General features: G+C 53.5%; 2 protein-coding genes across 2 annotated transcripts; both read left to right on the top strand.

Annotated features, from left to right (window-relative positions):
- The first annotated feature begins 8,109 nt into the window (after window positions 1-8,109).
- On the top strand, window positions 8,110-15,565 carry CHI3L1 (chitinase 3 like 1). The gene is made up of 10 exons (XM_036079583.2): window positions 8,110-8,270; window positions 8,509-8,538; window positions 9,465-9,666; window positions 10,181-10,237; window positions 11,002-11,152; window positions 11,992-12,116; window positions 13,227-13,350; window positions 13,823-14,005; window positions 14,590-14,706; window positions 14,938-15,565. The coding sequence occupies exons 1-10, from the start codon at window positions 8,246-8,248 to the stop codon at window positions 15,076-15,078; spliced, it is 1,155 nt and encodes a 384-aa protein (XP_035935476.2). The 5' UTR covers window positions 8,110-8,245; the 3' UTR covers window positions 15,079-15,565.
- A 1,585-nt stretch (window positions 15,566-17,150) lies between these two features.
- Window positions 17,151-26,783, top strand: MYBPH (myosin binding protein H). Its single transcript, XM_036079580.2, has 11 exons — window positions 17,151-18,809; window positions 18,893-19,027; window positions 19,783-19,950; window positions 22,382-22,470; window positions 22,841-23,036; window positions 23,219-23,358; window positions 23,917-24,076; window positions 25,345-25,481; window positions 25,613-25,805; window positions 26,125-26,172; window positions 26,593-26,783. The coding sequence occupies exons 1-10, from the start codon at window positions 18,605-18,607 to the stop codon at window positions 26,139-26,141; spliced, it is 1,440 nt and encodes a 479-aa protein (XP_035935473.1). The 5' UTR covers window positions 17,151-18,604; the 3' UTR covers window positions 26,142-26,172; window positions 26,593-26,783.
- Window positions 26,784-26,949: the final 166 nt, after the last annotated feature.

The following is a 26,949-nucleotide window of genomic DNA, read 5'->3' as shown; positions in this document are numbered from 1 at the left end:
AATTTGACCTTGCCCAAATTCAGGCCCCACGTGCAGAAACTGTGAAGATGTGTTTTGCACCAAACTATTTATAGATTTTTTTTTAGATGGCCATGGTTAACACACGGATTTATTTTTTCACTGTATGAAATGGGAGATATGAAAAATAATGAGTTCTATTTGCCATTCTCCAGATGGTTGACTAGCTTGACACAATTGTCAGAGCCATCCTGTTTATTCCTGCTTATCAGAAAGAAACATTCAACTTTACTAAGGTTAAGTATTCATAAGTAAAATGTATTGATTTCAACATTTCAATTATTCTATTGAAAACAATCATGCTCACATTTCACTTTGAAAAGAAACATTCTGATGTTCATGGACAAAGACTGACACCATAATTGTCAACACAGTCATTTACTTTAAATTTTGTCCCTAGATTTAATTATCCTTGTCAATTGGAAACATTCTTACTTTATGGCATAAAATAAAGACCCTGGAGATTCGCTAATGCCCTCAGTCTCACAAACTGATTGCATATTATACCTTCATAAAAGACTCCAAGTTCCTCCGTTCTTGTTGATTAACCAGAACCATTTAATCTCATTATTACAGATGATAATTAATTAATCTTATAATTACAGATGACATTTCCTTTTTCCCTGCCTCTATTAAAGGCCCCTGCGACAAGTTCAAGATCAGGAATTGAGTCCTCTGGAGGAAATAACAAAAGGGCATCAATAAAGAACTGAATTGTTGACTTTTGATACCACAGGACATACACCCACGGCTACAAGTTTCCCTGTGTAAGCTGACATCTTTGCCATGGACCTGGTAGACTGAATTAAGTGATCGAGTCAGAATCTGTGGAGTGGTTTTGGTCTAAATTTGAATATGGGTCAGCAAACCGTGGCCCTTGGGACAAATCCAACTTGCTGTCTCTTTTTGTAAATAAAGTTTTATTGGAACAAGTCATGCTCATTGGGTTACTGTTATCTGTGTCTGTTCTCCCACCTCAACAGCAGAGCTGAGTGGTTGTGTACGCAAGCAACTGAAAACCATACAACTTTGTAGAAATAGACTACCCAACCCAAGAGCGGCCAAATAAAAATGAACTAATTGAACTAATTTCATGTATGATGAATATTTACATTAACTGACATAAGGAAAAAACCTTCCTGTTCCATCGATTTCTTACCCTCAACAGATTATACCTACACAAACTAGAATGAAGCACTTTTAAAAAAAATTGTAATACTATATTTTATTTAACCCAGTATATCCACAATAGTAACATTTCAACATGTAATCGATCTAAAAAAAATTAATGAAATATCTTACATGTTAAAAATTTTATATCTTCAAATCCAGTGTTTATTTTTACACTTACAGCCCATTAAAGCACTCTCAAAGTCATTTTGTCCCAACTGAACTTTCAAATTACAAAAGAAAAAGAATTCCATGAGAGATCTTAAATATAGATCATAAGCTAATACATGATCAGGACAGTGAAAAATATAGTTTTATAGATTAATGAAGTGTATTGATTGGCCTCATCCACAAACCAATAATAAAGGTTAAATAATATGGAAAGTGACTTTACTGAGTTCCTTTAGTTTTTGTGACCAAATTTCCTATTTTATAAGTTTGAGGGGGAAAGACTATAACTGAATTGCTATAGTTTATCTGCCTTTAGAGGGAACTGATACTTACGATCATGTAGGTTGTTTATATAGGTTCAATAAGAATCTGTCCTTTTTCTTGCCAGAATATAATTAGATATTGGCTATGCCGAAAATTCTACTTAATTAGGTATGACAAACCCATTATTAAAGAACAAAGACTACAATTCACATGTGGGAATGACATGGTGAAGAAACTTCTCTGGGACAACCCTTTTGACTTAAGAAATTCCAGCATTACTGGTAGTAAAAAATTTCACTTCCTGGTAGGCCAGAACTATTAACAAATATAGGAATCTTAGAGAAAATCATGCTAATAAATATGGTAATGGGGCACCTGGGTGGCTCAGTCGGTTGAGCATCTGGCTCTTGATTTCGGCTCAGGTCATGATCTCTGGGTCGTGGGACGAAGCCCCGTGTCAGGTTCTGCGCTCAGCACTGAGTCTGCTTGTCCCTCTCCCTCCCCGCAACTTGTGCTCTTGTGCTCTCTCTCTCTCTCAAATACATGAATAAACAAACAAATAAATAAAAACTTTAAAAAAAGATGGTAAAAATTCTTCTGATACGTAAAAGTAATTTACAACCTGAGGAGCTTTACAAAGCTTCCAGACAGAAGTTCACGATAAAGCATCAGTATCACAGGGCTCTGGTTTTGTTAGCCATTCAAAAACAAAGTGTCGGGGCGCCTGGGTGGCTCAGTCGGTTAAGTGTCTGCCTTCAGCTCAGGTCATGATTTTGGGGTCCTGGGATCGAGCCCTGCATCGGGCTCCCTGCTCACCAGGCAGTCTGCTTCTCCCTCTCCCTCTGCTGCTCCCCCTGCTCATGCTCTCTCTCTCTGTCAAATAAATAAAATCTTAAAAAAAAAAAAGTGTCTATGTATTAATCAATGCCTCTTAGTATACTTGTGGAAATAAATTTTCATCAAATAAAACAAAATATTCATTTAATGACACTGAGTCAGAAAATGGTTAATCAACTTAAAGTTTTCTCAATAGCAAGAACTCGCCCATAAGGAAAGAAAACCCGTAGGAGCAAAACCTGACCCTGCTCCATTCATGACTGAATACCACAGGGGCTGGGTGGGGTAGCAGGGGCAGCGGACACTGTGCATCAGGAGAAAATCCAAAACAACAAGTTTCCTGACTGGTTCAGGCCTCCAGAATAATAAGCCTTGACTAGTTGTCCTAAGTATGGACTCTCTGACAAAAACAATTTTATCCCTGATTTTGACTAGGCTAATAAGTGAAGATATGTCATAAATATGATGAACGTGTAAGAAAGCAGCTGATTTCCACCATGAATATGGTAGCCTTGGTCATCTTTTTTTTTTTTTTTTCCCTTTAAATACTTGTATTTTGTATTTGATGGGCCAATCTTTCTTCCTAAAGTCTGACTCCTTTTCCCTTTTCCCAAGTCCTTGTTTTCTTGTCTAAATGTTTCTGTCTCTGAGACTTTGATAGCATGGACTATGTGCCAACCACAACACTGAGCCGGGGCTGAGGATTTGGAGATGAATTTGAACTCCTGCCTGGCAGAAGTTCACATCTGGAAGAAAAGACTCACCTATAAAAAGAGGACTTCCCCTTCAAATATTTCATGGGAAGTTAACACCACATCTGTTTGCTTTGACACCCCATGCAAAAGGAAGGGATCCTCCAAACAGTTCTGCCCAAAAGGCCACCCCCAGAGGTCCAGGAACTTGTCCTGGGAGAGGCAGTTCTGTGCACACTCCTGCTCCTGATCCAGCCTCATCCGTGCCTCCCTCATTCCCCTCCCTGCCTCAACTACTCTTGAGGTCTTTCAGTTCCCGGAACATGGCAGCCTCTTTCTACCCTGGGCTTTTTCTGTTCCTTCTGCCTTACGTGCTCTTTAGCCAGACCAGCACCTTCCCTTTGTTCCCACCTCAGTTTACACATCACTTGCTATGAAAGCTTTCCCTGACCACCCACACCACTTATAAAGTCTCCCAACCCTCAGAATTGTTTTGGTAAACTTCTCACAATTGTAATAAAGTACTTATTTATGTGATTCTTTGTTTAATGTCCATCTTCTCTGACAGACCATATACTTCAAGAGGAGAGGGACTGACTATGTTTTCACTCATCTTTCTGTCTCTGTCCTCTCCTACAGTGCAAGGCACCTGTGAGGGCTCAATAAGCATTGGTTGAATGAGTACATGGATGACCAGTGTAGTATGGGGGCTTATTCAGGGTGGCAAGAACTACTGAATGAGATGAAATTTCACAAACATCAGGTTCAAAATAGAAGAGTTTGGAGTTATGGACGATCTTGAGATCACTCATTCATTCATTTATCCAGTCATTCAGTGAGTACTTTACTAAGCATCTACTCTATGTCAATCACTGGGGATGGATACAATAAAATAAATAAGACTGACCCAATCCTGGTGAATATTCAAAATATATAAAGAACTGATACAATTCAACACCAAAAAACAAGTAATCCCACTAAAAATGGGCAGAAGTCATAAACAGACATTTCTCCAAAGAAAACATACTGATGGCCAATAGACACATGAAAAGATGTTCATTATCATTCTTCATCAGGGAAATGCAAATCAAAACCACCATGAGATACCATCTCACACTTGTCAGAATGGCTAAAATCAACAACGCAAGAAACAACAGCTGTTGGTGAGGATGCGGAGAAAGGAGAACCCTCTTACACTGTTGGTGGGAATGCAAACTGGTACAGGCACTGTGGGAAACAGTATGGAAGTTCCTCAGAAAGTTAAAAATAGAACTACCCTATGATGTAGTAATTCTACTACTACCCAAAGAAAATGAAAATATTAATTCAAAAAGATACATGTACCCCTATGTTTATCGCAGCATTATTTACAATAGCCAAGATATGGAAGCAACCCAAGTATTCATCCATAGATAAATGGATAAATATCCATAGATAGGTGGATAAAGATGTGGATTCTATATGTATATACACATATATATGTGGATTATATATGTATATATACATGTTACACACACACACACACACACACACACACACACACACAATGGAATATTACTCAGCCATAAAAAAAGAAAATCTTGCCATTTGCAATGATGTGGATGAATCTAGAGGGTATAATGCAAAGTGAAATAAGTCAGAGAAAGACAAATACCATATGATTTCACTAATATGTGGAATTTAAGAAACAAAACAAACAAATAAAAGACAAGCAAAAAACAGACTCTTAAATACAGAGAACAAACTGGAGGTTACCAGAGGGGAGGTGGGCAGGGGAATGGGTGAAACAGGTGAAGGGATTAAGAGTACGCTTACCGTGATGAGCACTAATGTATAGAGTTGTTGAATCATATATTGTACATCTGAAACTAATATAACACTGTATGTTAATTGTAAACTTTAAAAAAATTATAAAAATTAACTTCAAAAGAATTGGCCCAGTCCTTGCCTTTACTGAGCTTATAGTCTAGTGAGGGAGGCAGACATTAATAAGACATCCACACACAAGATGTAAAATTATAACCCCACTGGATACTAGGAAAAGGGGCACAAAGTACCCTGACAGCCCCACTAAGGGGGTTTCCCTTGCCCAGGAATCTGCCTTTTCTGAAGGTGCTTGCTGAGCTGCAATCTGAAGGATGAATAGGAATGAAGTGGGCACAGAGGGGCCGTAGTGGGAGACAACTCCCCATGAGTCTCTTATATTTGTGCACATCCTAGGAGCAGAGGAACAGGCTGTCTTTGTTCCAGGCCACCTTTTTGATGATGTTTGTATAACAAACAGCCTTGGAAGATAGAAACAGTGTCTTCCCATGGAGCAAAAGGCAGCTTCGTTGACTGTCCAGTGTAATAAAGATAATGTCTCCCCGCAGGTCCAAGGAGAGGCAGGCTTACCGCGCATTGTAAAAGATTTGGGTTTCTTAAACTCAGAGTTCCTCTGCTGTGGTGCAAGACGTTGCATGCACAGCATCCACCTGGGCTGCTCCAACGTCACCCCCCCTGGAACGTGGGGCCAAGGGAAGTGTGATGGGGGCCCGCAGCTGGTGTGTTAAATGAAGAAAATGCAGATTATGACCTGCTGAATGAAGAGGCACAAGCCATCCACGTGGCCTCGGCCGGTGGTGCCTTCAGCATCAGAGCTCCCATTTGGGGGAAGTGAAAACCCTGGGGTCATTTCGACTGAAGGCATGGTTTCAATACAGTCACACAAGGGAAGTCAAGTCACAAGACTTTTTACTTACAAATCCCAGAAACGAGGATAAACGGCCATCATAGGGAGAAGGGCAGTCCTTTGTCCCAGGTCACGAGCAGGCAGGAGATAGAGAACAAGCACCTATTACTTATAAGGTGGTTGGGGCGGAGGTCACTAACTTTCACGGGCTCAACTCTAAGTGGTTATTTTAAAAGGTATATCAGGACAAGCCAAGCCAGAACTTGTGGCAGGAATCCTAAGCTCGGGTCCTTACCTAAATGTCCAGACTCTGAGTGTGAGCAGGGTCGTCATACTAGAAAATGTCCAGACAGCAATTCAAAATGGCTGCTTTCTCATCACAGAAAATGACACAAACATGAAATTCACGCTTCTTGCTGTGCCATGAATAGTAAGTCCTTTGTCTCTGACCTAGCATTCTCGTGTCTTCTGTCAGAATCCATGAAACTGTGGCTGACTCATTAGTGTGCAAACAGCATAAAACTTCAGGCCCTTCAGTTATTGATAGGCACGTCGATGGCATATGCAAAGACCCTATGGTGGGCAAGGGTAGAGCAAACATAAGGATATGAAAGAAGGCATGCATGGGTGGAGTGTAGGGAAGAGGAGGACATGAGATGAGCTTGGGAGGGGCTGAGCCATGGGACCCTCAGCCATTGCTGCTGAGGCAGGCCCAGGGGTATCTTGGTCATTTGTTGTGATAATGCCACTTTCCTGTAGAACTTGTAGAATTAATAAACGGGTTTGGAGAGGGACATGGGACAACAAGGTTTGTGCCAATCTGAGCCTATGAGATCATTTTTAACAAAGGAAGAGTGAAAATTGGAAGTGTGTTCTTAACATACTTCACCCTGTAATGAAAATGTTTTTATTGCACACTACTTTGTAATACTTCTTTTAAAGATTAGAGGATGTCCACTTCTCAGCACACAATGAATGAGGAAAAGTTATCACTGACTGGCATTGCTGTCTACCCTGTAGGGTCCAAAAGGAGGCAGTTGCCTTAAAAGGGAGAAGCAGGGACCCTTTAGTACGTACAGAGTGACTCTGGACCAAGCACTTTTTATCCACTCCTTGACCAATAAAGAGGGGTCGTTCCAGTTTTATAGGGAGAGGAAGGGAGAGAAGAGGGAGAAGGGGAGAGACCTCACTCACCAAGAGAGGACTGTGAAACCGCGGTGGCTAATGTCAGATTATTACCTAATGTTAGGGTACAAATAAAAGGACTTTGTTAAGAAGCCCTCTGACCCACTCTGGCTCTTAGAATTTGGAACATTTCACTCGCCGCCTATTCATTAATTTGCAGCCTGCAAAGAATGGAGATGTCTTGGATCTTTGGCCAAAGAAAGTATCCCCAAGCAGAGGGCAAAGCCGGCGCAGCCTCCTTAAGAAGTTTTGTTCTTACCCTGACAGTGATAAGTGACAGTGATTCAAGGACTTGGGGAGGGGGTGACATCGTGAGGTCTGGGTGTCAGAAGCATCACCGAAAGAGATTATGGAGGTTGTCGATCTTCTAGGATTATCTGCTCCTGGGGGAAATCTGGGGCTGTGGGAATTGACTCCTTGATCCCTCACTGCAGCCCCAGGCTTGCAGCAGAACCCCCATCGCTCCCTGGAACTGGAATTTCAAAAAGGAAGCAAACCAGCATCGGGCCTCAGAGCAGCCGGGGGTGGGGTGGGGGTGGGTTTCAATTCCTCCCCAGATTTCCCTTAAATTATCAGCACAGCAACTGCTCCCAGGCTGTCAGACCCTCACCTGACTCTCGGGCCAGGCTGTGGGAACCAGGCTTGGAGAGAGAAAGTCTGAGGGGGGAGCACGTCAGGCAGGATGCTGTGGGCCCGGAAAGAAAGTAAATAACAGCCTTGTTTGGGGCGCTGCGGGCTTCAGAACTCAACTGTGCCCGGTTTCCACCTGGCCGAGGGCCTGGGCCGAGGGCTCATGATGCCAACCGAGAGGCTGCCAGAAAAGCCCAGAAACTGCAGGCAGAAAAGTGGGGGGTGTGTGTGGGGGGGTGCAGAAGGCAATGAGAAAGGTGGCTGGGAATGAGGCTGGGTCACTCACCCGGGAGCCACCAGATAGTCACCCCCGTGGGTGGCAGTTGCCTCCCAGAGACCTGGCCCAAGTTTTCAAAACTCTCCAAGCTTTCTCAATCTTCCTCTGGTGGCCCACAGTGCTCCTCCCTGGCCCCTTCCCCGCTGGTAATTCCTTCCTTGACACAGCTCAGTTCCCATAAATGGGATGTTTGGGGGCTCGTGGGAGTGGAAGGGGACAGATATAAAAAGGAAGCGTGAAGCCCAGGGAAGAGGCCCTGTCTAAGCGGCTAGACACAGAGCTGAGGGCACAGGACGCGGCCACAGCCCAGCCCGCTCTGCTGCAGCCAGGATGGAGCTGAGGGTGGCTCAGACAGGTGTCCGGGCCGGTCAAGGCTGGCTTGGTTGTGGGTTTTCAGGCTGAGAGGCCCAGATGGCCCAGGAAGCCACTGCACCAAGAGGCTGGCCTCCTACCTGCTGGGGGGAGGGGGTGGGGGGGAGGGGAAACGGGGGCAGGACAACTGGTGTTAACCCCTTGATTCCCTGGGTGGGGGGTGGAGCAGAAGGAAGGGCAGGATATCCTCGCATGGGGTCTGACTCCGGATTTCCCTTCAGGTTTTGTGGTCCTGATGCTGCTCCAGAACTGTAAGTAACCCCTCTTTCAAGTCACGGGAGACGGGGGTGTGCTGAGGGTGACGTGGAGGAGATCTTGGCAGAGGCGAGCACTTTCCAGTTTCTTCTGTGATTCCCATGGCTCAGAAATATTAACATATGTCAAACCAAGGCGATTTGCATATGGATGTTTATTATACTATCCTCTATTTTTCTGTGTATTTGAAATTATTCAAAATAAAAACCCTTCAAAGGTTCTGGTCCGCTGAAGGCCCGGACTGGTGGTCTGGTGGGCACTGCAGCTGGGCCCAGGGGCAGCATGGGCAGGTGACGCCCGCTGTTCTTCCTCTGTAACCGGAAAAGGCTCACTCTGCAGGAGGAGGACTTGGAATGAGGAGGGGAAGGACTTTCTGGTCAACTATGATCGTGCCCCAGCTTGGGGGACGGGCTGAGGGGGGCTGGGGACTGCCCCTCTGGGTGGGTTACAAGTTAGGGACACTCCTGCAGGAAGGCAGAGAAGAAACAGAGCCTCCCAGATCGACGACCCCCTGCAGGTTCCACAAGGCTCCACTCTGAAGGCCAGGGTCTTCTGACACTGGCTGTTTTGGGCTCAGTCCCTCCTCTCCTTCCAAGCCACTGCCTCCAGGAAGCCTTCTTTACTTGCACCGAGTCCCATTTTACCTTTATTTACCAGCCCCCACGCTCACCGCACACAGTGCCCTGTCCTTAGTCTGCAGGATATTCATCTACTGCATTTAATCTGTTCAAAGCCTTTTCAGAATAGGCCTTATTGTCATCAGAGGCAGAGGGAACTGAGCCAGCCCCTTGTGTTGAGAATGCTAACTTGGCTCACATCTGGGCCCCGGCCCCCAGTACTCCATCGGTGCTCAGTGCAGGGCTCAGCCAGAGGCCCCTTGGCTCCGTCCCGGTTCAGGCACCACCCCAGACTTCTTCTCCAGATTCTGCGTACAAACTGGTCTGCTACTACACCAGCTGGTCCCAGTACCGGGACAGTTTTGGGAGGTGCTACCCAGATGCCATCGACCCCTTCCTCTGCACCCACGTCATCTACAGCTTCGCCAACATAAGCAACAACGAGATAGACACCTGGGAGTGGAATGATGTCACCCTCTATAACACACTGAACAGGCTCAAGAACAGGTTGGGCCCCACGCTGCCAGGACAGGAGGCAGATGGAGGGCTAGACTGGCTGGTCCCAGGGCAGGGCGCCTCTGCTCGGGAGGCTGTGGGACGGCCCCCGGGGACCCTGGCTGGGGAAGTGGAGGGCCTGGGCTTTGGTGGGAGCAGATGATGAGGGTACATGCTAGGCCATGCCTGGTGGTGAGAGAGGCAGGCTGTAGAACAAGGCCGGCTGAGCTCCCCTGGGGAAGGGGAGTCCTCTCCCCCACTGGGGGTGCCTCTCCAGGGACCGTGGAAAATACTCATGACCCTATTTTTCCATTTCCTGGCTTCCCCACTCAGGGGAAACAAAAATGGGCAGGATACCTCAGAGTAACTGCCGCAAAGTCTATGCCTCCTAGAACCCTGAATTTCAGGGTTGGAAGCACCTCCCACCCAATGCTGGCACCCTGCAGTAGCCTCCCACACACGGGGCCGGCCCATGTTACAACAGCTTCACTCCACCCCGGCCCTCCTGCCTCTCTGTGCCCCACAGGAACCCCAACCTGAAGACCCTCCTCTCTGTTGGAGGATGGAACTTTGGTTCTCAAAGGTAGGACCCACTCCCCAGAGGATGATGGAATGGGGGGAGGAGGCATAGGTCTCCCTTACCCACTGTAGAGGGCCACAGGGGCTGCAGACAGGTTAGGCACGGGGGGCTAAATGGGTGTTGGGGGCCCACCCCGTGTACAGCGAAGAAACCAGAGCCCAGAGAGGGAGAGGACCTTGCCAAGAGTCACACAGTACGTCGTCAGTGGATCTTCTGACCCCCGGCCAGTGTTCCATCTACTGCCTCTCAGACCTGAAACCACAGGACTTCTGGGAGATACTGCCCCTAGGGCTGGAAGGAGAGAGATGGAAGGAATCGAAAATTGGGGAGTGTAGAGAGCCTGGAGGGACTCCCTGGAGTGGGTAGGGTTGGAGCAGGGCTGAAAAGGGGGGCAAGACATGGCCTTAACAGCTCCCGCTTACTGAGTGATGGCTCAGCTTCAGGCCCCCGTTGAGCCACAATCACAGGGGATCCCCACCACAGCACTGTGAGACACGGCCATTATCCCCACTTCACCGACAAGGAAACTGAGATGCAGGTTATGACCTTTCCAAGGTGGCTTGGCTAGTAGGTGTTAGAGCAGGGCCTGGAACCTGGACTGGCCGCTCCAGCATCTCAATGCCTGGAGGTGGGTCCCGTCCCAGCCATGCCCTTCTGGAGCTCGGGGGTTCAGGCCCCCACATCACAGGCCTCAGAAACCCCTGGAGATGCCCGAGGCCACCAGCATGTCAGTGCTGAGCACTCCACTGGGGTGATTGGGGCCCTAGATTTTCCAAAATAGCCTCCAAGACCCGGAGTAGCAGGACTTTCATCAAGTCGGTTCCACCGTTTCTGCGAACCCACGGCTTCGACGGGCTCGACTTGGCCTGGCTCTACCCTGACCGGAGAGACAAGCGCTACTTCACCAGGCTGGTCAAGGTGCTGGCTGGTCAGGGAGAGCGGGGGCGAAGTGCGCTGGCACCAGGGGGCGGCCCCCTGAGGGCAGGCTGAGAGGGGTCTGAGGCCGCCTGGCCACAGGGTCCGGGGACCCGGACTGGGGAAAGACAAACTGGCTTGTGCCCTGAGATCTGACACAACAAGGAAGACATCTTGTGACCACGGTGGGAGGTGTGGCAGGGTCCTCAGAGGCAGAAGGTCACTAAGCAGAACGCCCACGTAGTGGGGAGCATCATTACCCACTGTTAGCTCCCAAATCGATGCTGCCACTCCCCAGCATGCACTGCCTTGGGGACACTTGGCCACATCTGATGAGGGCAGCCCAAGCATCTCCAGGGCCCCAGGGGCAGAGTGATTATCCAAACAAATTGTCCACAGCACCCATATCATTTTAATTTTAAAGACCACTAAATATAAATTTAAAGACCACTTTAATTTTTGTAGTCTCATGTACCGGCATGAACAAAACACAGACTGAAAAACAAACTTCTTCCAACACAATCTGTGGGCCAACGAGGACCACTGTCTGTCCTCATGGTCCCTCTCGGACAGGGAGCAATGGAGCGTTGATGGGTGTGTGTGGGGTGTGGGGATGGGATGGGTCCAAACAGTGTTTTAGGAGAAGGGTGGGTGAGCCCCAGGTGGGACCACCAATGGGCCACTCTAGCATTCGCCCTGAAGCGCAGTCAGGCTGGGGTCCCAGCAGATGGGGAAGGTCAATGACATGCTCGGAGACCTCGGCCTCTCTCACAAGGCTCCCTCGCACACAGCCCCTGGGGTTGTGCAGGCCCCCGTCACTCACCTGCCTCTCTCCCAACCAGAAAATGAAGGCTGAGTTTGCAAGGGAAGCCCAGGAGGGAACAAGACAGCAACTGCTTCTCAGCGCAGCAGTGTCCGCAGGGAAGGTGACCATCGACAGTGGCTACGACATCGCCCAGATATCCCAGTGAGTCCCCAGCCCTGCCCGGCCCCAGCGCTCCACGTGGAGTCAGAAGACTGGATTTCTAGTCCCCGTTCTTCCAAAAACTTGATGTGTGGCCTTGAGCAAGTCACTTCTGCTCTCCATGCCTCAGTCTCCCCATCTGTCAAAAGGGGCACCGTAATCCCTGTCCTTCCATTTTCACGCAGGGTATTGTGCTAAGCAGTTGAGAGAGTTTCTATGAATGCATTTGTGGAAAAGGAGGTAGGAGATGATACACAAACTGGCCGGCCACTGCGGGGTGTCTTCTCCACCAGAGCACTAGTCACCGCAGACACAGCTCAGTAGCAGTAACACTTTGCATTGCTAGATGCCTCGAGGTGTCTTCACACACACAGGGGACCCCAGCCCTGTCCACCCCTCCTCCTCACCCTGCCCCCTTCTGCACGTGAGGATGAGAAGTTCACAGCCCCGCGGGGCTGATGTCAGTGGAATCTGAAGACATGGATCTTAGGAAACACAGGAGTAAAGAACAAAGGCTCTTCACTATGACTTTTCAGAATCTTCTTTATGATCTCAGGGAGGCATAGACTCTGTTTAAATTGATCATTTAGGAGGTGGGAACTAGGTGGCTCTCAACCATTTGCCCCAAATATCCAAAGCTCATATTCATGCAATCCACATGTGGTCCCTCTCACCCGGGTATGTGTGTGTATGTGTGTGTAAACCTTCCTCCCCACTCCAGTGGATCATAGGTTCAGGGCCATCCTTTGGCCCAGCTCTTTCCCCACCAGGCTGTCTGTTGATGCTACTCTTTAATCTGCTTTCACTAAGATGAACGTGGCAGGTGGCAGGCGTGGAGGGTGGAAGGCAAGACAGAGGCCAGCAGCCAATCGTGTGCTGGGGACATAATAAAAGAACTCCATTCTTGCCTTAAATGCACCTATGGGGCTCTGAGCCCACTCCCGGGTGCGGCAGAGGGGAAGTGGCCAGGCAGCTTGGACAGTGGATCACAGGGCTCTACGGGGCCTGCCTCAGGGTTGCCTGCCTGCCCTGCTCCCACTGTGCTGGGGTGATGGATGCGAGGCCAAGAGCCTTTCTAATTTCCTGCCTCGCCCTCTGACCTCTCTTTCCCAGACACCTGGACTTCATCAGCCTCATGAGCTATGACTTTCATGGAGCCTGGCGTCAGACCACAGGACATCACAGCCCCCTGTTCCGAGGCCAGGAGGATGCGAGTTCTGACAGATTCAACAACGTCGTGAGTGCCTGGAAGGAGGGTGGCTGGCCAGGCAGGGGGCCCCAGAGACCTGTCACCTGCCAGTGCTCACACACCAACACTGTGCCCCTCGGGAATCCTGCAAGGGAGGGCTTATGGGGCCCACTCCACAGATGAGAAAACTGAAGCCCAAAGTCTGTGAGTGCTCCATGCCTGCAGAAGAGAGGAGGCAGGAGTCTGGTCTAGACCAGCCTTGCACTTGGTAACCTGAGCTGATCACCGGATTGGTTGTCAACAGTCATAATCCCTTCCTTTACCTAAGACCATTCTTTGGAGAATGCAACTACAAAATGCATTTTAGATTGCGATTATCAGCTCCCAGGAGGAAGCGTGTCCCAGATGCCGGGTGCGCCAGGAACTCCACCTGTCAAGGCGGCAGTGGGAGTACAGTCTTGCCCATCCTGCACCCCCAGCACTGCTAACAGCTCCTCCCCTCCCCCCTCCCCTCCCCCAGGACTATGCCGTGAGCTATATGTTGAGGCTAGGAGCCCCAGCCGATAAACTGGTGATGGGCATCCCTGCCTTTGGGAGGAGCTTCACTCTGGCCTCCTCCAAGACCAGTGTGGGAGCCCCGATCTCAGGGCCCGGATTACCAGGCCGGTTCACCAAGGAGGAAGGGATCCTGGCCTACTATGAGGTATGAGCTAGGGAGAAGGTAAGATCCCCACACACCCAGAGGCCCTGAGGAAGGTGAGCCTCCCACCCCCCATTTCCTCCTTTGGGGATAAAAACCTGAGGAGGAGGAAGGGGGGAGGTCAGGCCTCCTGCTACTAAGTCTCCTTCGGGCACACCGGGTCTGCCCCACCAAGCTCCCAGACACCCCTCTGGCCCTAGTTGAGGTTTTCCTGCCAGCCCAGAAAAGAGCAATGGCCCAAAGGCGGGTTCTTTTTGGACCCTGCCTCTGCTACTTTGTATCACCTTGGGCCAGTCCTTACGTCAACCCATCATTTCCCACATCCCTATTTAAGATGCCGGAAGCAAACCAGAGTCCCCTTCATGCCCTCAGGCTACAGCACCCCCAGAACCCTGGGATGTTTGCATCTGGTTTACATACATCAGCATGAGGACTGCAGTCTGGGGGCTGGGGGCTGGGGGCTGGGGGCAGATGTCTTGAGCGGGATGAAGCAAGGGGCTGAAAGAGATGTGGGGAGGGGCATCTCCCTGGTGACCTGCACCGTCTCACCCAGCTCGCCATGCCACCCGGCCCTGTTCTCTGCTCAGATCTGTGACTTCCTGCACTTCGCCACGGTCCATAGACTCACTGGCCAGCAGGTCCCCTATGCCACCAAGGGCAACCAGTGGGTGGGGTACGACGACAGGGAGAGCGTCAAAAACAAGGTAGGTTCTCAAGGCCGTGCCCCAGGATGAAGAGGGAGAGGGAGCCCCGCTCCAAGCAGCCAGATTCAGGTCCCCTGCACTGAGGGCGGTGCTGGGTCGTGGGGGCGGGGTGGCTCAGGTCTTGGGTGCCCGCTGTTCCCTTCCCTAGGCAGGGGCCCAGGCAGCACGTCCGCCCCGTGCACACTCCAGCCCGGGAACCCAGCTCTGCCCCCCCTGGGTCTTCCCTGCCAGGTGCAGTACCTGAGAAACAAGCAGCTGGCCGGCGCCATGGTGTGGGCTCTGGACTTGGATGACTTCCAGGGTATCTTCTGCAGGGGGGCTGTGCGCTTCCCTCTCACCACTGCCATCAAGGAGGCGCTCGGCGCGGCTTAGCCCCTGTCCTGCACACGGTGGGGCGAGGGGCATCCCTGCTGGCCCGGAGCCTGATCGCCCACCTTGCTGAGTCCCCGCCTGAGCCTCAGTCTCCCTCCCTTGGACCCCACGCGGAGGGCCACAGGGGAACCGTCTGAGCTCAGCTCCAGTGGAGCAGCGGGTAGAGGTAGGGCCGTGGGCAGCTAAGTCCTGGGGGCCAGCACGGTGGAAGCCCCGGGGTTAGCACATCGCTGCTGATTCATGAAAATGCTCAATGGCCCCAGCCCCACACAAGGGGATTTCTTGGACTCCCTTACCCCCAGGCCTCCTTGCCGAAGGGCACCATTTGGCCCGTGCAAGCAGCACATCTCTCATGAAGCAGAGCCACACTTATTACCCCTTCTGCAAGCCCAGCTTGAAAGCTGCACTCAGGGACATGATCACGTCTCCCCTCCCACTTCCCTTCCCTAATTCTGCAGCTGCTGCTCAATAAAGCGCCAGAGCTTCACGTGTGTTGGCACTTGCTTCGGTCTCTTTGGGCTCCCCTCCATCATGTCTTCTGGATTCCTCTCTCAGGCTCGGGGGCTTGGAGCTTGTAGAAGGTGCAGAAGTGAGGCTACCCTGGCCTCTGCTGGGCCCCGGGGAGTCCCAAAAGGAGGCCGGCCTCCTAAGATCCATCCGCTGTGGACTTAACTCAGGAGGGCTGATGGCCTTCCAGATAATAAAGTAGTCCAGACCTCTTGACATAGTTCCTTGTTGAAAGAAGACTTTTCTGTTTCCTGCAGGTTAGCAGGTACTAGGAAGGAAGCCACATTCCAAACCTTCATCTCCTCTGAGCCCCTGGGAGGGGGTAGGGAGCCAACCCAGGGCCAGGTTAGAGAGCCCTGACCCTGGCCGTTCAGGGCTAGAAGGAGACCCCGACGTCCTCCTGCACCCTCCCTCTGGCCCAGGCCTGGAGTTTCTGCAGGGTGCTTGAGACATGGCCGTCCAGCCTCTGAGACTCCCAGAGACGGGTAGGTGGCTCATGACCTTAAAAAGCCCCTTCCATTGCTGGGCGGAAATTTGTCAGATGTCCTAAGGCTGCCACTCAGCCCTCTGTCTCCCTTGTCTCTCCTTTTGGGACACACTCGGCCCTCAACCCAAGCAGAGACAAGGCTGCTCTGTTCAGGCTGTGGCCGGGGACATGAGGTGGCAGGCAGGTGGGATGGGAATACAGATGAGTTGGGATGGGCTCAGAAGACCCGCTGGTCTTGCAGCCTTTATGAGGTAGAAATGCTCTCGTCAGGTTTCTGTGGAACTCCCAGGGCCCCAGGCATGCCTTGTATCTGGAGTCCGGAGGCACACTCCAAAATCAAAGAGAATTTATGTGTGGATTCCCTCATGTTCCGATTATCCGTGCCTTGGTTTGTGACACTGGTTTGAGGTGTAGGGAAGGAAGTACCTATTGGCCACCCTGAAATCTGAACCAGCTGGAGCTGAGCAGATGCAACTGATCCCAAGGTCACAGCCCTGCTCAAGGCAAGGGAAGTGAGAGCTTGGCCAGAGCCTCGGGAGGGTCCTGGCATTTCATCACGGGCCAGTGGGGCCAGGAATTCCCCAGTCGCCGCCCCTTGCCCACCCCACAACACAAGGGTCTTCCAAACCCCCGGGGCTGTGAGCCCTCCAGGGCAGCCAACCCCCCTCCTCCTCCCTGGAGCCACCCTTCCCCCAGCCTGGGACAAGCTCCGCAGGGCTGACTCAGGGTCCTGCAGAGTTAGTCACATTCACTTATAGCTGCGGAGTCAGAGGCCAGGGATGGGGATCGGGTCTCTGGGGCCCGCCTCCTGCCTGGCAGGACACTGAGTCACCTGGCAGAGGGCGCGGGCACCCAGGCAGGGCCGGACCCTGAGGCTCCCCAGGCCCTCCGCTACAACAAGGACAACAAGCAGTGAAAGGCAGCCACACTCCTGTGTATTTATTTTTAAATGTTGGGATATAGCATACATGCTAAAGAGTGCATAGAATGGATTTGTTTCATTTAAAGAATTACTAACTCGTGAAAACCTGTATAACCCCCCCACCCCACCCCGGAAGGGAAATGAAACCTCAGTAGTGCCCCCCAAGACCTCACAAGCACAGACACCCTGTCCCTCCACCTGGAGGCACCGCTCCTGACCTCCCCCTGCCTCCCCCTGGGGTCTCACCACCTACAGAAGCCCCTGGAGGAAGAGAGCGTGGGGTTGTCTGCCTTTGAATTTAACATGGGTGGGATCCCACTGTTCTTGAGCCTTCCTCCCTTTGTTCACCATGAAACTGTGAGATCTGTTAGGTCGCCCCCGCGGCTGCAGTTGGCTCGTCCCGTCCCGTATTTTGGATTATAGGTGCACACGTGCTCCACAGTGAGCTGTGGAGGGACAGGGGCCTTCCCCAGGTTTGGGCTATTACAAATAATACTGCTGTGCGAATTGGCATGCATGTCTCCTGGGCACGTGTGACAGTGTCTAGGGCTGTCACTGCTGGGTCGCAGACATGCCCATTTTCCGTTTTTACCAGATGCCGTCTCCCTTTTTCCAAAGGGATGTCTTCGACCGCCACTCCCACCGGCCATGACCGTCCCCGTGGCCTCCCCTCCTCCCTGACACGTGGTATTTTCAGGCTTGTTAACTGATTGCCAGTCTGAACGTTTTATTGGGTGAATGGATCCGTGACTAGACGTTTGGTTGTACCCGCCTCGTAACCCTCCCTGCTTCAAAGAGTCTAGAAGTTTCAGAGTGCCGTCCTCCTCTGGGGTCTCTTCCAGCTCTGCCTCATGACTTTATCTCACTGCCAAGGGCTAGGGGATTGTCGCAGGGATTGGGGAGACTGGGTCCTCTCCAGCAAAAGCAGTAACCAGGGACCTTAGGCCCCCTTCCTGGGGCCCCATTGCTGGAAGACCTTCCTCCCACCAGCCCCACCTTGGCATCCCAATCCCCTTCCTCTCTGGAACCTTCAACCCCACACAGCACATGTGAGAATGCCCAGGGAGCGTGAGGCCGAGGGGAGTGTGGGACCCCAGAAGCAAAGCTGGGAGTGCTCCCCAGGGAAGGCTGTTTCAGGCAGTCTGGGTCCCAGCACCTGGCTGAGAAGCCCTGGGTACAAGTGGCCCCGCAGAGGCCAAACACAAAGCGTGATCTGGGTTCCTTCTCCAGATGGAAGCTCTTGTTCCCGTTGGCCTGACTCCTGGCACCAGCTCTCGGCAATGCCCCATCTCATCCATCTGTGCCCTCCTCCCCTCCGGGCACCAACACCCTGGCTGCTGAGATCCAATCGGAGTGATAGACGAGGTAGTGCGCTCCTCAAGGGACCCTGCAGTTCCTCCCCCTGAGCTATTCCTGGCCTAGGCATCTCCCTGCCCCCCAGTCCCCCTGCCTGACCTGACCCCACAGCTGGGAATCATCATTTGGCTGGGGGTGGGGCAGCCCCTGACTATATAAGCCTGGACCTAGGTGTCCCAGGCACCCTGGAGGCCCAGACCCTCTCCTGCTGATCCCTGCACACTCCAGCCTGACCACCCCCAGCCAGCCCAGCAATGACAGAGAAAGCCGCCTTGGAGGCCCCCACCTGTGGTCCGGAGGAGACCGCCTCTGAGCCGGCCAAGGCGTCCACCACCGAGCCCTCTGGAGAAGTGGCAGCATTGGCGTCCACCGGGGAAGAGCGGGCTCCCACGCCACAGGAGCCTGCCCCCACAGCCCCTGCGGCCCCCGCAGCCACTAAACCTGCCCCTGCAAGTGAAGGTGACAAGAGGTGGGGCAGGGAGTGCGGGCGGGGGAGAGTTCTCCACCACAGACCTCTTCATCTCCCCCTACTTCTCCCCCAGATGTGCCCAGTGCCCCGTTGCAGCTAGCCTTGGAGGATGTGAGCGACAGCTCGGTGACCGTGAGCTGGGAGCCACCGGAGAGGCTAGGGAGGCTGGGGCTCCAGGGCTATGTGCTGGAGCTCTGCAGAGAAGGAGGTGAGCTCTGGGCTAAGCCCTGCGTACCCCCAGGGGAGGTGGGCTTGGGAGTCGCAGCAACAAGCCCCCAGACCCTGCAGCTGGGCCAGTCTGGGGGGAGATACAGAAGAAGAAAGTGCAAGTGGTCCCCTCAACCCACTCACCTAACACTTCTTGCTCACCCCATGGACCTCTGAGGCAGGAGGATGTCCAAATAACCTCAGGAGACACCCCCCACCCCATCCTCCAGCTCCAGGGAGCCTCTGAGTAACAGGGAGAGAGGGGTCGGGGCCGCTGGGGTGCTGGTCTGATAGGAAGTGAAGGAGATGCTGAGTCTCAGAGGAGCCGGCTTGGGGAGGGCAAGCCGGAGGGGGGACAGAGAAGCTGGGAGCAGGGGCACTTAAGAATAGGAGACAGTGAAGAGAAACAGGGGACCAGGGCAATGGCCCAATTCCTGTTGCCTCTGTCCTGTTCACCTCCATGGTGGCCAAGTTCAGCCTGGCCTCTGCCTTTGTCCTTACCTTGCTGCATGACTTGGCAGATGTGTCCAGCCCTCTCCGGGCTTTAGTGATACCTTCTCTGACCACCATTTCAGGGCTCTAACACCGGGTGTCTTTGATGCCATTTGACAAGAAGTCAGGGAAGGAGAGCAAGGGGCAAATAAGGCCCGGGGTGGGAGGTCCATTGCCCCAGATCCCCAGGGAGGAGGAAAGCCCCACTGAGAAGGATGCCCATGGCCGTGAAGCCGGGGCCTTGCATGCTGTCCATTTCCCCAGGCTCGGAGTGGGTGCCCGTGAACGCCCGGCCCCTGATGGTGACCCAGCTGACCATGCGGAACCTGGCTCTGGAGGACAAGTTCTTCCTGCGTGTGGCTGCAGTGAGCTCTGCGGGGGCTGGCCCACCAGCTGTGCTACAACAACCTGTCCACATCCAGAAGATCATCGGTAAAGCCCATCCTTTTATCTCCTGCTCCCAGCCCTTCCCAGGCACCTTATGTGATAGGTAGGGAAACCTGAGGCTGATGGGCAGAGGAAACAAGACAATCATCTCCCCCCATCCCACCCTCACATGCACAAGCCACATGCTATCACTATCTTGCCTTAAGAAAGTTCCAGGTTCCTCAGCAGCAAGCCTCTGGAGGTCAAAGAGGCCATTTCCCTGAGTGGCCCAGCCCCCAAGCATTGGGGGAGGGTGTCCCTGACTCCCAGAAACAAAAGCTCAAGCTCCCCAGGTCACCTGCCTCAGTGTCCCAATGCTAAAAGCCATTTTGTTCTTCTTCCTATCTAATCTGAATCCCTCCAGCGGCCAGGGAAGTTCATTTTCTGCCCATTTTCAGCTCGTGTCATATGGCCTGGGTTCCAGATCCTCCCAAAGGTTTTTGAACAGAAAGAAGTCTTTGCTTGCCTCTTATCCCACCACGTCCCTAGTGGGAGAAACAGACGAGAGCCTGCAGGCCTGTGAAGTTTTGTGCATCCCCAGAGGGCAGCGGTGTGCTGGGGACCTTGGAGGCCAGCTGCTGTCCCTTTGTAAGGCTTCTATTTGCAGGGTGCATTAGCCTCAAGCCTACCCTTGCTCCCTTCCCAGAGCCGATCGGGTTTCAGTCTGTTAATGGCAGTGAGTCATTTGATCTGATCTGAGGTCTCTGAGGACAGCCCAGGGCCTGGGGTGAAGAGAGACACAGGCCAGCAGGTGGCCTGAGGCCTTCTCTACCTTCCTTCTTGTTCCCCTGCACCCACAGGAGGCCTCCAAAAAGAGTGGGCTTCAGAGCCACAGGAGAGGTCAAGTTTGGATTCAAGGAAATACTTCTCAACTTCAAGGCCCAAGAGATGTGGGAACCACGGGGCTAGGGAGATTAGAATCAAGGGCTATGACAGCTGGTCCATCCAAGCCAAGCAGGTCCCCAGGGGCTCCAGGACTCCCTCGCGGTCACTCAGCCTATTAGCAGCAATCCCAGAACCTGCCTCCCATACAGGACCATTCCTGTGCCACCAAGCGTCCGGGAGTCCGGGAGTCTTCTCTGGGACCCTCCCATCCTTTGAGTCTGGGGCAGACATGACCCCACCTGGCAGCCACGGTATGGACATGTCGACTCTAGCCTGGAGGCGCCAGGAAGCCCTCCTGGTTGGGAGGGTCCTGGACCTGCCCCAGGAGCTCAGACTCTGAGAGGGTACAGAGGCCAAGGCTCTCTACTCCAAGGCCCAACATTGAAGGAGCCAGCCAGACTCTGCACCCACGACTCCATTACAATTCCTCTGGCAGGAGAGAAGGGGATTTCCTGGAGAGAAGAGGGGGAGGAGGCCGCGAACAAACAGGGACCAGCCAGGCCCTCCTCATGGGCAGGGCAGGGTGGGGACCTTGTCCAGAATCCTCAGCTGCTCAGCTGTCTCTTCTTAGCCACCTGGAGCTGCCAAGCATTCCTGGCCCCCTGCAGCTGCCCCTAGATCGTTCCACTCCTTATGCTCCCAGAGCCAAGGGCCTGCACAGCTAATCCTCGGAGACACAGTGTTCCTTCTCACCATCTCCTCCCCTCCGGCCTGTGTGCCACCGACCAACTGCTGCCACCTGTTTGCTGCCGAGGAGCTTCAGCTCCACCACTCCTGCCCCCGCCCGGGGCGGGGAGTGGGGGGATGGCAGGGGCTGCGGCAGCCTCCCTTAGAATGCACAGCAGCTTTGGTGGCCGCACCTGATTAGGTGACAGTCAGGAAGCTGGCTCCCCACCCCCCGCTAGCATGGGACTGAAGTGAGATTTCAGGAAGGACTTCCCAACTGTGAGACCGAAAGGTAGTGGGAGGGGTGACAGAGAAAGAAGGGGTATAGCTGCTCTGCCCTCATTTAAGAAAGGAAAGATCCTAAACCTCCCATATGGCCTCCGACAGAGAAATGGGCAAATGGATCTCACAGGGGCTTCTCTGGAGGTTCTGGGCTGCCGGGGAATGGAGGGTGCTGGATGAGGAGGAAGAAGGCATGGCCACCTCTCCTGGGAATGCAGGCCGACAGGTGCAGCACCTGCTCCCCACTAGGGGGAGCCAAGGAGCCCGCCAGGACCCATCTGGAGCCCTGGCATGCCTGGGCTGCAGGGTAAATCCCAGCCTGGCAGGGTGAGGGCGCCAAGGGAGTGCCCGGGATGCTTACCAGTTCACACCATGGAGGCCCTGCCCTCCTGGAACCTCCCAGCTCTCAACTCCCCAAGGGCCTTGAGGGATTTGGGCCCCTGGATCTCCACTAGCCGTTCCCACAAGCGGGCAGCCCCAGAGCACAACTAGGAGCCCTCCTGCCCAGCCAGCAGCCCTCACCAGTTGTTTCCTGCGGCTACCACAGTAGCCCCCCATCAGCAACCCCGTGCCATGCTAAGCCTGGCCTCTCCCTTTGATGCAGAGACCCCCAAGATCCGAGTCCCCCGCCACCTCCGTCAGACCTACATCCGCCAGGCGGGAGAGCCAGTCAACCTGCAAATCCCCTTCCAGGTAGGTATGGCCCCTGCCCACGATCACAGCCTGGATGGAAATCAGGGCCCCTACTTGAGGTGTGTCGCAGGAACCCTGGAAATGTCAGGATCCTCATGAGGGTCGGCCCTCATGAGACCCACCAAGAGAGCTTCACCCTCCCTCTGTTGTACACATGACTCAGTTGTGATTCTCCAGCCTGTGGTCGGGATGGGTGGTCCCAGGGTTGGCTGGACACCTGGAGAAGGAGGCTGTGAGCAGCACCTGCGTCTCTCCTGGAAGGGCTATTGGGGCCAGCTCCCCTGAGCACAGCTCCAGAGATCCCCGGAATTGAGTGGGTATGGGGGTGCTCGCATCTCCTGCACCTAGCCTGAGAGCTCCTCCTTCCCAGGGGAGTCCCAAGCCTCAGGCCTCTTGGACCCATAATGGCCACGCCCTGGACAGCCAGCGGGTGAATGTGCGCACCGGGGACCAGGACTCCATCCTCTTCATCCGCTCGGCCCAGCGCTCCGACTCAGGCTGCTATGAGCTCACTGTGCGTCTGGAAGGCTTGGAGGCCAAGGCAGCCATCGACATCCTGGTGATTGGTACGGGGCCAGGGGAGGTGGGGCTGCCTTGCTGGGGACCCAGAGACCCCACCTCCTACCCCAGAGCTGACTGCTGACGGGATTAGGCCAGGGAGTGTGTGACGGGAGCCAGATCTTGGGTGTGGGGATTTTGCAGCAAGCCCAGCCTTCCTCCTCACCCCCCTCACACTCTGGACCTGCAGAGAAACCTGGACCCCCCAGCAGCATCCGGCTACTGGACGTCTGGGGCTGCAACGCTGCTCTTGAGTGGACACCGCCCCAGGACACAGGCAACACAGAGCTCCTGGGCTACACAGTGCAGAAGGCAGACAAAAAGACAGGGGTGAGGCCCGCTGGAGCAGCGTGCGGCGGGGGGAAGGGGCCAAGGTGGCCAGGAAAGCCTGGCCCTCCAAGAGTCCAGGGAGCACGCTCTAGTCTAACTACCACTAACCTGATCCTCATGTGGCTTTTTAGCAAGATCCCTTTCCTCTCTGGGCCTCAGCTGCCTCCTGAAGACTGCAAGGGGGGCTCTCTGCGGCCCTTCAAGGTCTAGAGAAGTGCTTCTGGAAATGTAATGTGCCTATGAATCACCTGGGAATCTTGCTAAAATGCCAGCCTTAACTCGTTAGGTCTGGGGCGGGGGCTGAGATCCTGCACTTCCCAGGTGATTCTGAGTTTGCAGGTCCTCAGGCCACACTTTGAGCCGTAAGAATCTAGAATTCTCTGAGGACCCTAGCGAGGTCATCTGAGTATCCAGGGACCCTGTCTCCCAAAGCTGGATGGTTCAGCTCCCTTGGGATAAGGCCTGGAATGAGCCCCTCTGAGGAAGGGGCCGCAGGGTGAGCCAGGAGGGCAAGGGCAAGGGTCAGAGGAGAAGATGACTGGGCCGGGGTCCCCGCAGCAATGGTTCACGGTCCTGGAGCGCTACCACCCGACCACGTGCACCATCTCTGACCTCATCGTGGGAAACACCTACTCCTTTCGGGTCTTCTCGGAGAACCAGTGTGGGCTCAGTGCCTCGGCCGCGACCACCAAGGAGCTAGCCCGCATCCAGAAGGCAGGTGGGTCTGGGCCTGGGGCCCTCCTTCCCTCCAACCCCCCGCCCAGCCAGGCTCGGCCTGTCCTGGGGCATCAGCACCCCTCCCTGTGGGCTCCTGGTGGGTGCCGCTCGCCAGAGCATCTGCTGCCCTCTCCACGCCCACTCCACAGCTACGCACACGCTCACGCGTTCACACGAGGGACTGTAAAGAAATGGATGTGGTTGATTGATTTTAACAAACACATCAGAGCAAACCCGTGCAAAGGAGATGCGCCCCTTGGGAGGCTGTGCGCTTATTCCGAAGTTGCTGGTAGCTGCCAGCATGGTAGCGATCCCGGGGGCTCATGCGCGGTGTCCCAGGGGCACTACTCTGAGTGGCAGCGTGCGTGGGTAGGTAGAGTCCGGTGAGTTGGCTCAAACACAAGCCTCCTGACCCTCATATAACAGCACACAGATGGACAGGAGAGATACGGGTATTTACTGTCTCCACACGGCCACGTGACGTGCTTGCGTCAAATATGAAATGCCAAGCCCTTGCTCCCTGTCACCCTGTGATCTCCAGCAACCCCCCCCGCCCGCCGCCCCAGCACGGAGTCTGTGTAGGCTTGGGAAGGCACACGCAAATTTTTAACACCAGCCTGTGCTGCACAGAACGAGGAAGACATTTTTGTTTAAAAAAGGAAAACCAGTCAGGTCTCCAAAGACAAACAGAAATGAAATGTGGATCTCTGGGTTGCAAGTCCCCAGCCTCGGCCAAGAGCAACTCATCTATCCAGTTTTCCCGCCCGTTGCCCTCTCTGTCCTCTCCCTGACCCACCCAGGCACGGTCCTGACATTCCTCTGCTTCTTTGAGATCTTCTGTCTCTAAGTTCCCACATATTGGCCCTGCCTGGCTTCCCGAAGATCCCAGGAGCCTGGGGTCCTGCCACGGAGCTCCTTCATCCCACGGCAGCAATGAAATGGCTTGTCTCCTGCCCTCGTTGATGCTAAGATCCTCCTCCAGACCACCAGCTCTCTGCCCAGAGAACCATGGTCATGATGTGATTGTCTACCCTTTAAGCCCCAAACTCACTAAGTGATATTGGGCAAGTCACTCATCCATGAAGGGCCTTAGTTTCCCGTCTGTCAAATAGTAATAACAAACTCACTCTTGCAGAAGGATGCTAAGTAGATTAAATAAGATACCTAAGCGTAAGCTATAGTGATTATTTTAGGAAAATGGATGAATTCAGTTCTAACAGGTCTACTCTTGTAACCTTAAATTTGCACCCCTTTCTCTCCTGAACCCAGATATTGTTGCCAAACCTAAAGGGTTTGTGGAGCGAGACTTCTCAGAAGCCCCCTCATTTACCCAGCCCCTGGCTGACCACACCTCCACTCCTGGCTATAGCACTCAGCTCTTCTGCAGTGTCCGAGCATCGCCCAAGGTAAGGGGTGAAGCCCCCCTGTGCCCTGGGTGGGTGGGGGCAGTGGGGCTGGGGAATCTTCCCAGACAGCTCCTTCAAAGCCCATCCCAGCCCACAATCTCCTCAGCTCTCTTCTGACCATGTTCCCTTAGCCCAAGATCATCTGGATGAAAAACAAGATGAACATCCAGGGTGACCCCAAATACCGTGCCCTCTCTGAGCAAGGCATCTGCACCCTGGAGATCCGGAAGCCCAGCCCCTTTGATTCTGGGGTCTACACCTGCAAGGCTGTCAATGTGTTAGGGGAGGCATCCGTGGACTGTCGGCTGGAGATCAAAGGGAAAGGTACGAGGAACGTCCTTCTCCAGGGACCGTCCTTTAATAGAAGCCACCTCTTCTCCTGCCCGACTAGATGAGGCTGGGTGCTGGAAATCAAGGCAAGACAGAGGGTTAGTAAAGATGAAGAGATCTGGCTAGTGGAAGGATTTTCCAAGTGGGAGAACAGCCCAATGTAGGGAACGGAGGTAGTAGAGTCTGCCACCCAGACTGATTGATTACCTGGGGTGAGGGCCTGTAGCCTTGAGCCCCTCTTGTCCCACTATCCCCAACTCGGGTCCCCTGCAGACGCGCCCCTCCCCCACTCTGACTGTGGCATCTCTTCCAGCATCAGCCACACACTGAAGAGCGACAGGAGGCTGTGATGAGGAGAACGGTAAATGGCTGGACCCGCGGCCTCTGGGGGCAGAGGCCAGGGCAGGGGGTGGGGGTGGGGCGGGGACAGGGGAAGGTGGCATTCAGCTCTGGGGACAAATCTGCAGTCCCGGGCAATGTGCGCATAGGACAGGGGTCTAGTTCAGGGCATTCCCTTGGGCCTGTTTCCTTGTCAGCAAAGAGGGGAAAACAACCTGTGTCCCACCTTCCCTCCCAGGTGGTTCTGAGGCTCCGGACATGTAGGGAAGGATCCCAGAGCTGCAGGGGCAGAGCTAAGCGCTGGGCATTGGGCCCTTGGGGTGGGAAGCCTGGGAAGAAAAGAGGGGCGTTGTGTCCCTCTGCCCTGTCTCACTTCTTCAGCAGGGCAGGTAGAGCCCAGCTCTGTCTAACCCCAGGGCTCATGAAGCGTGTTCTCTGCCAGGTGCTGCAGACCTGGGGAGTCAGGGCCACCAGACTCAGAATCGAGCTCCACAAATGTCCCAGAGCCCTGTTCACATGGTGATGGCTGATGGCTTTCCTCCCTGGTACCTGCCTCGCCTCCCTCCCCTAGAGGCTGGAGCCCAGGAGCCACGGGTAGGCCTGGCAGGCCCCAGGCCAGGCTTCCTGGGCACGAGGGGGCCTGGGAGGTGCAAAGACTGGATGCCCCTGCAGAGACGTGCACTCTGGGTGAGAACCGCTCAAATAAAGGTGTGTGGTGTGTTTCGGTGCGGGGGCCTCTGTGCCACTGAGCGTCGTTGTGGCGGGGGAGGCGCTGTGTCACAGCGAGGGGGGCGGAATG

Source organism: Halichoerus grypus, chromosome 7 (genome assembly GCF_964656455.1).
Source record: "Halichoerus grypus chromosome 7, mHalGry1.hap1.1, whole genome shotgun sequence".
In the NCBI taxonomy this organism is placed as follows: Eukaryota; Metazoa; Chordata; class Mammalia; order Carnivora; family Phocidae; genus Halichoerus; species Halichoerus grypus.
The sequence above is the reverse complement of the archived record's forward strand: the minus strand, read 5'-3'. Positions and strand labels throughout refer to the sequence as shown.

Excerpts from the sequence above, each read along its gene's own strand:
- CHI3L1 (XM_036079583.2), top strand. The coding sequence starts at position 8,246 with ATGGAGCTGAGGGTGGCTCAGACAG. Across the intron at positions 11,153-11,991 it reads ACTTCACCAGGCTGGTCAAG|AAAATGAAGGCTGAGTTTGC; the intron begins GTGCTGGCTGGT and ends TCTCCCAACCAG. Across the intron at positions 14,006-14,589 it reads GGATCCTGGCCTACTATGAG|ATCTGTGACTTCCTGCACTT; the intron begins GTATGAGCTAGG and ends TTCTCTGCTCAG.
- MYBPH (XM_036079580.2), top strand. The coding sequence starts at position 18,605 with ATGACAGAGAAAGCCGCCTTGGAGGCCCCCACCTGTGGTCCGGAGGAG. Across the intron at positions 19,028-19,782 it reads GGAGCTCTGCAGAGAAGGAG|GCTCGGAGTGGGTGCCCGTG; the intron begins GTGAGCTCTGGG and ends CCATTTCCCCAG. Across the intron at positions 23,359-23,916 it reads AGGCAGACAAAAAGACAGGG|CAATGGTTCACGGTCCTGGA; the intron begins GTGAGGCCCGCT and ends GGGTCCCCGCAG.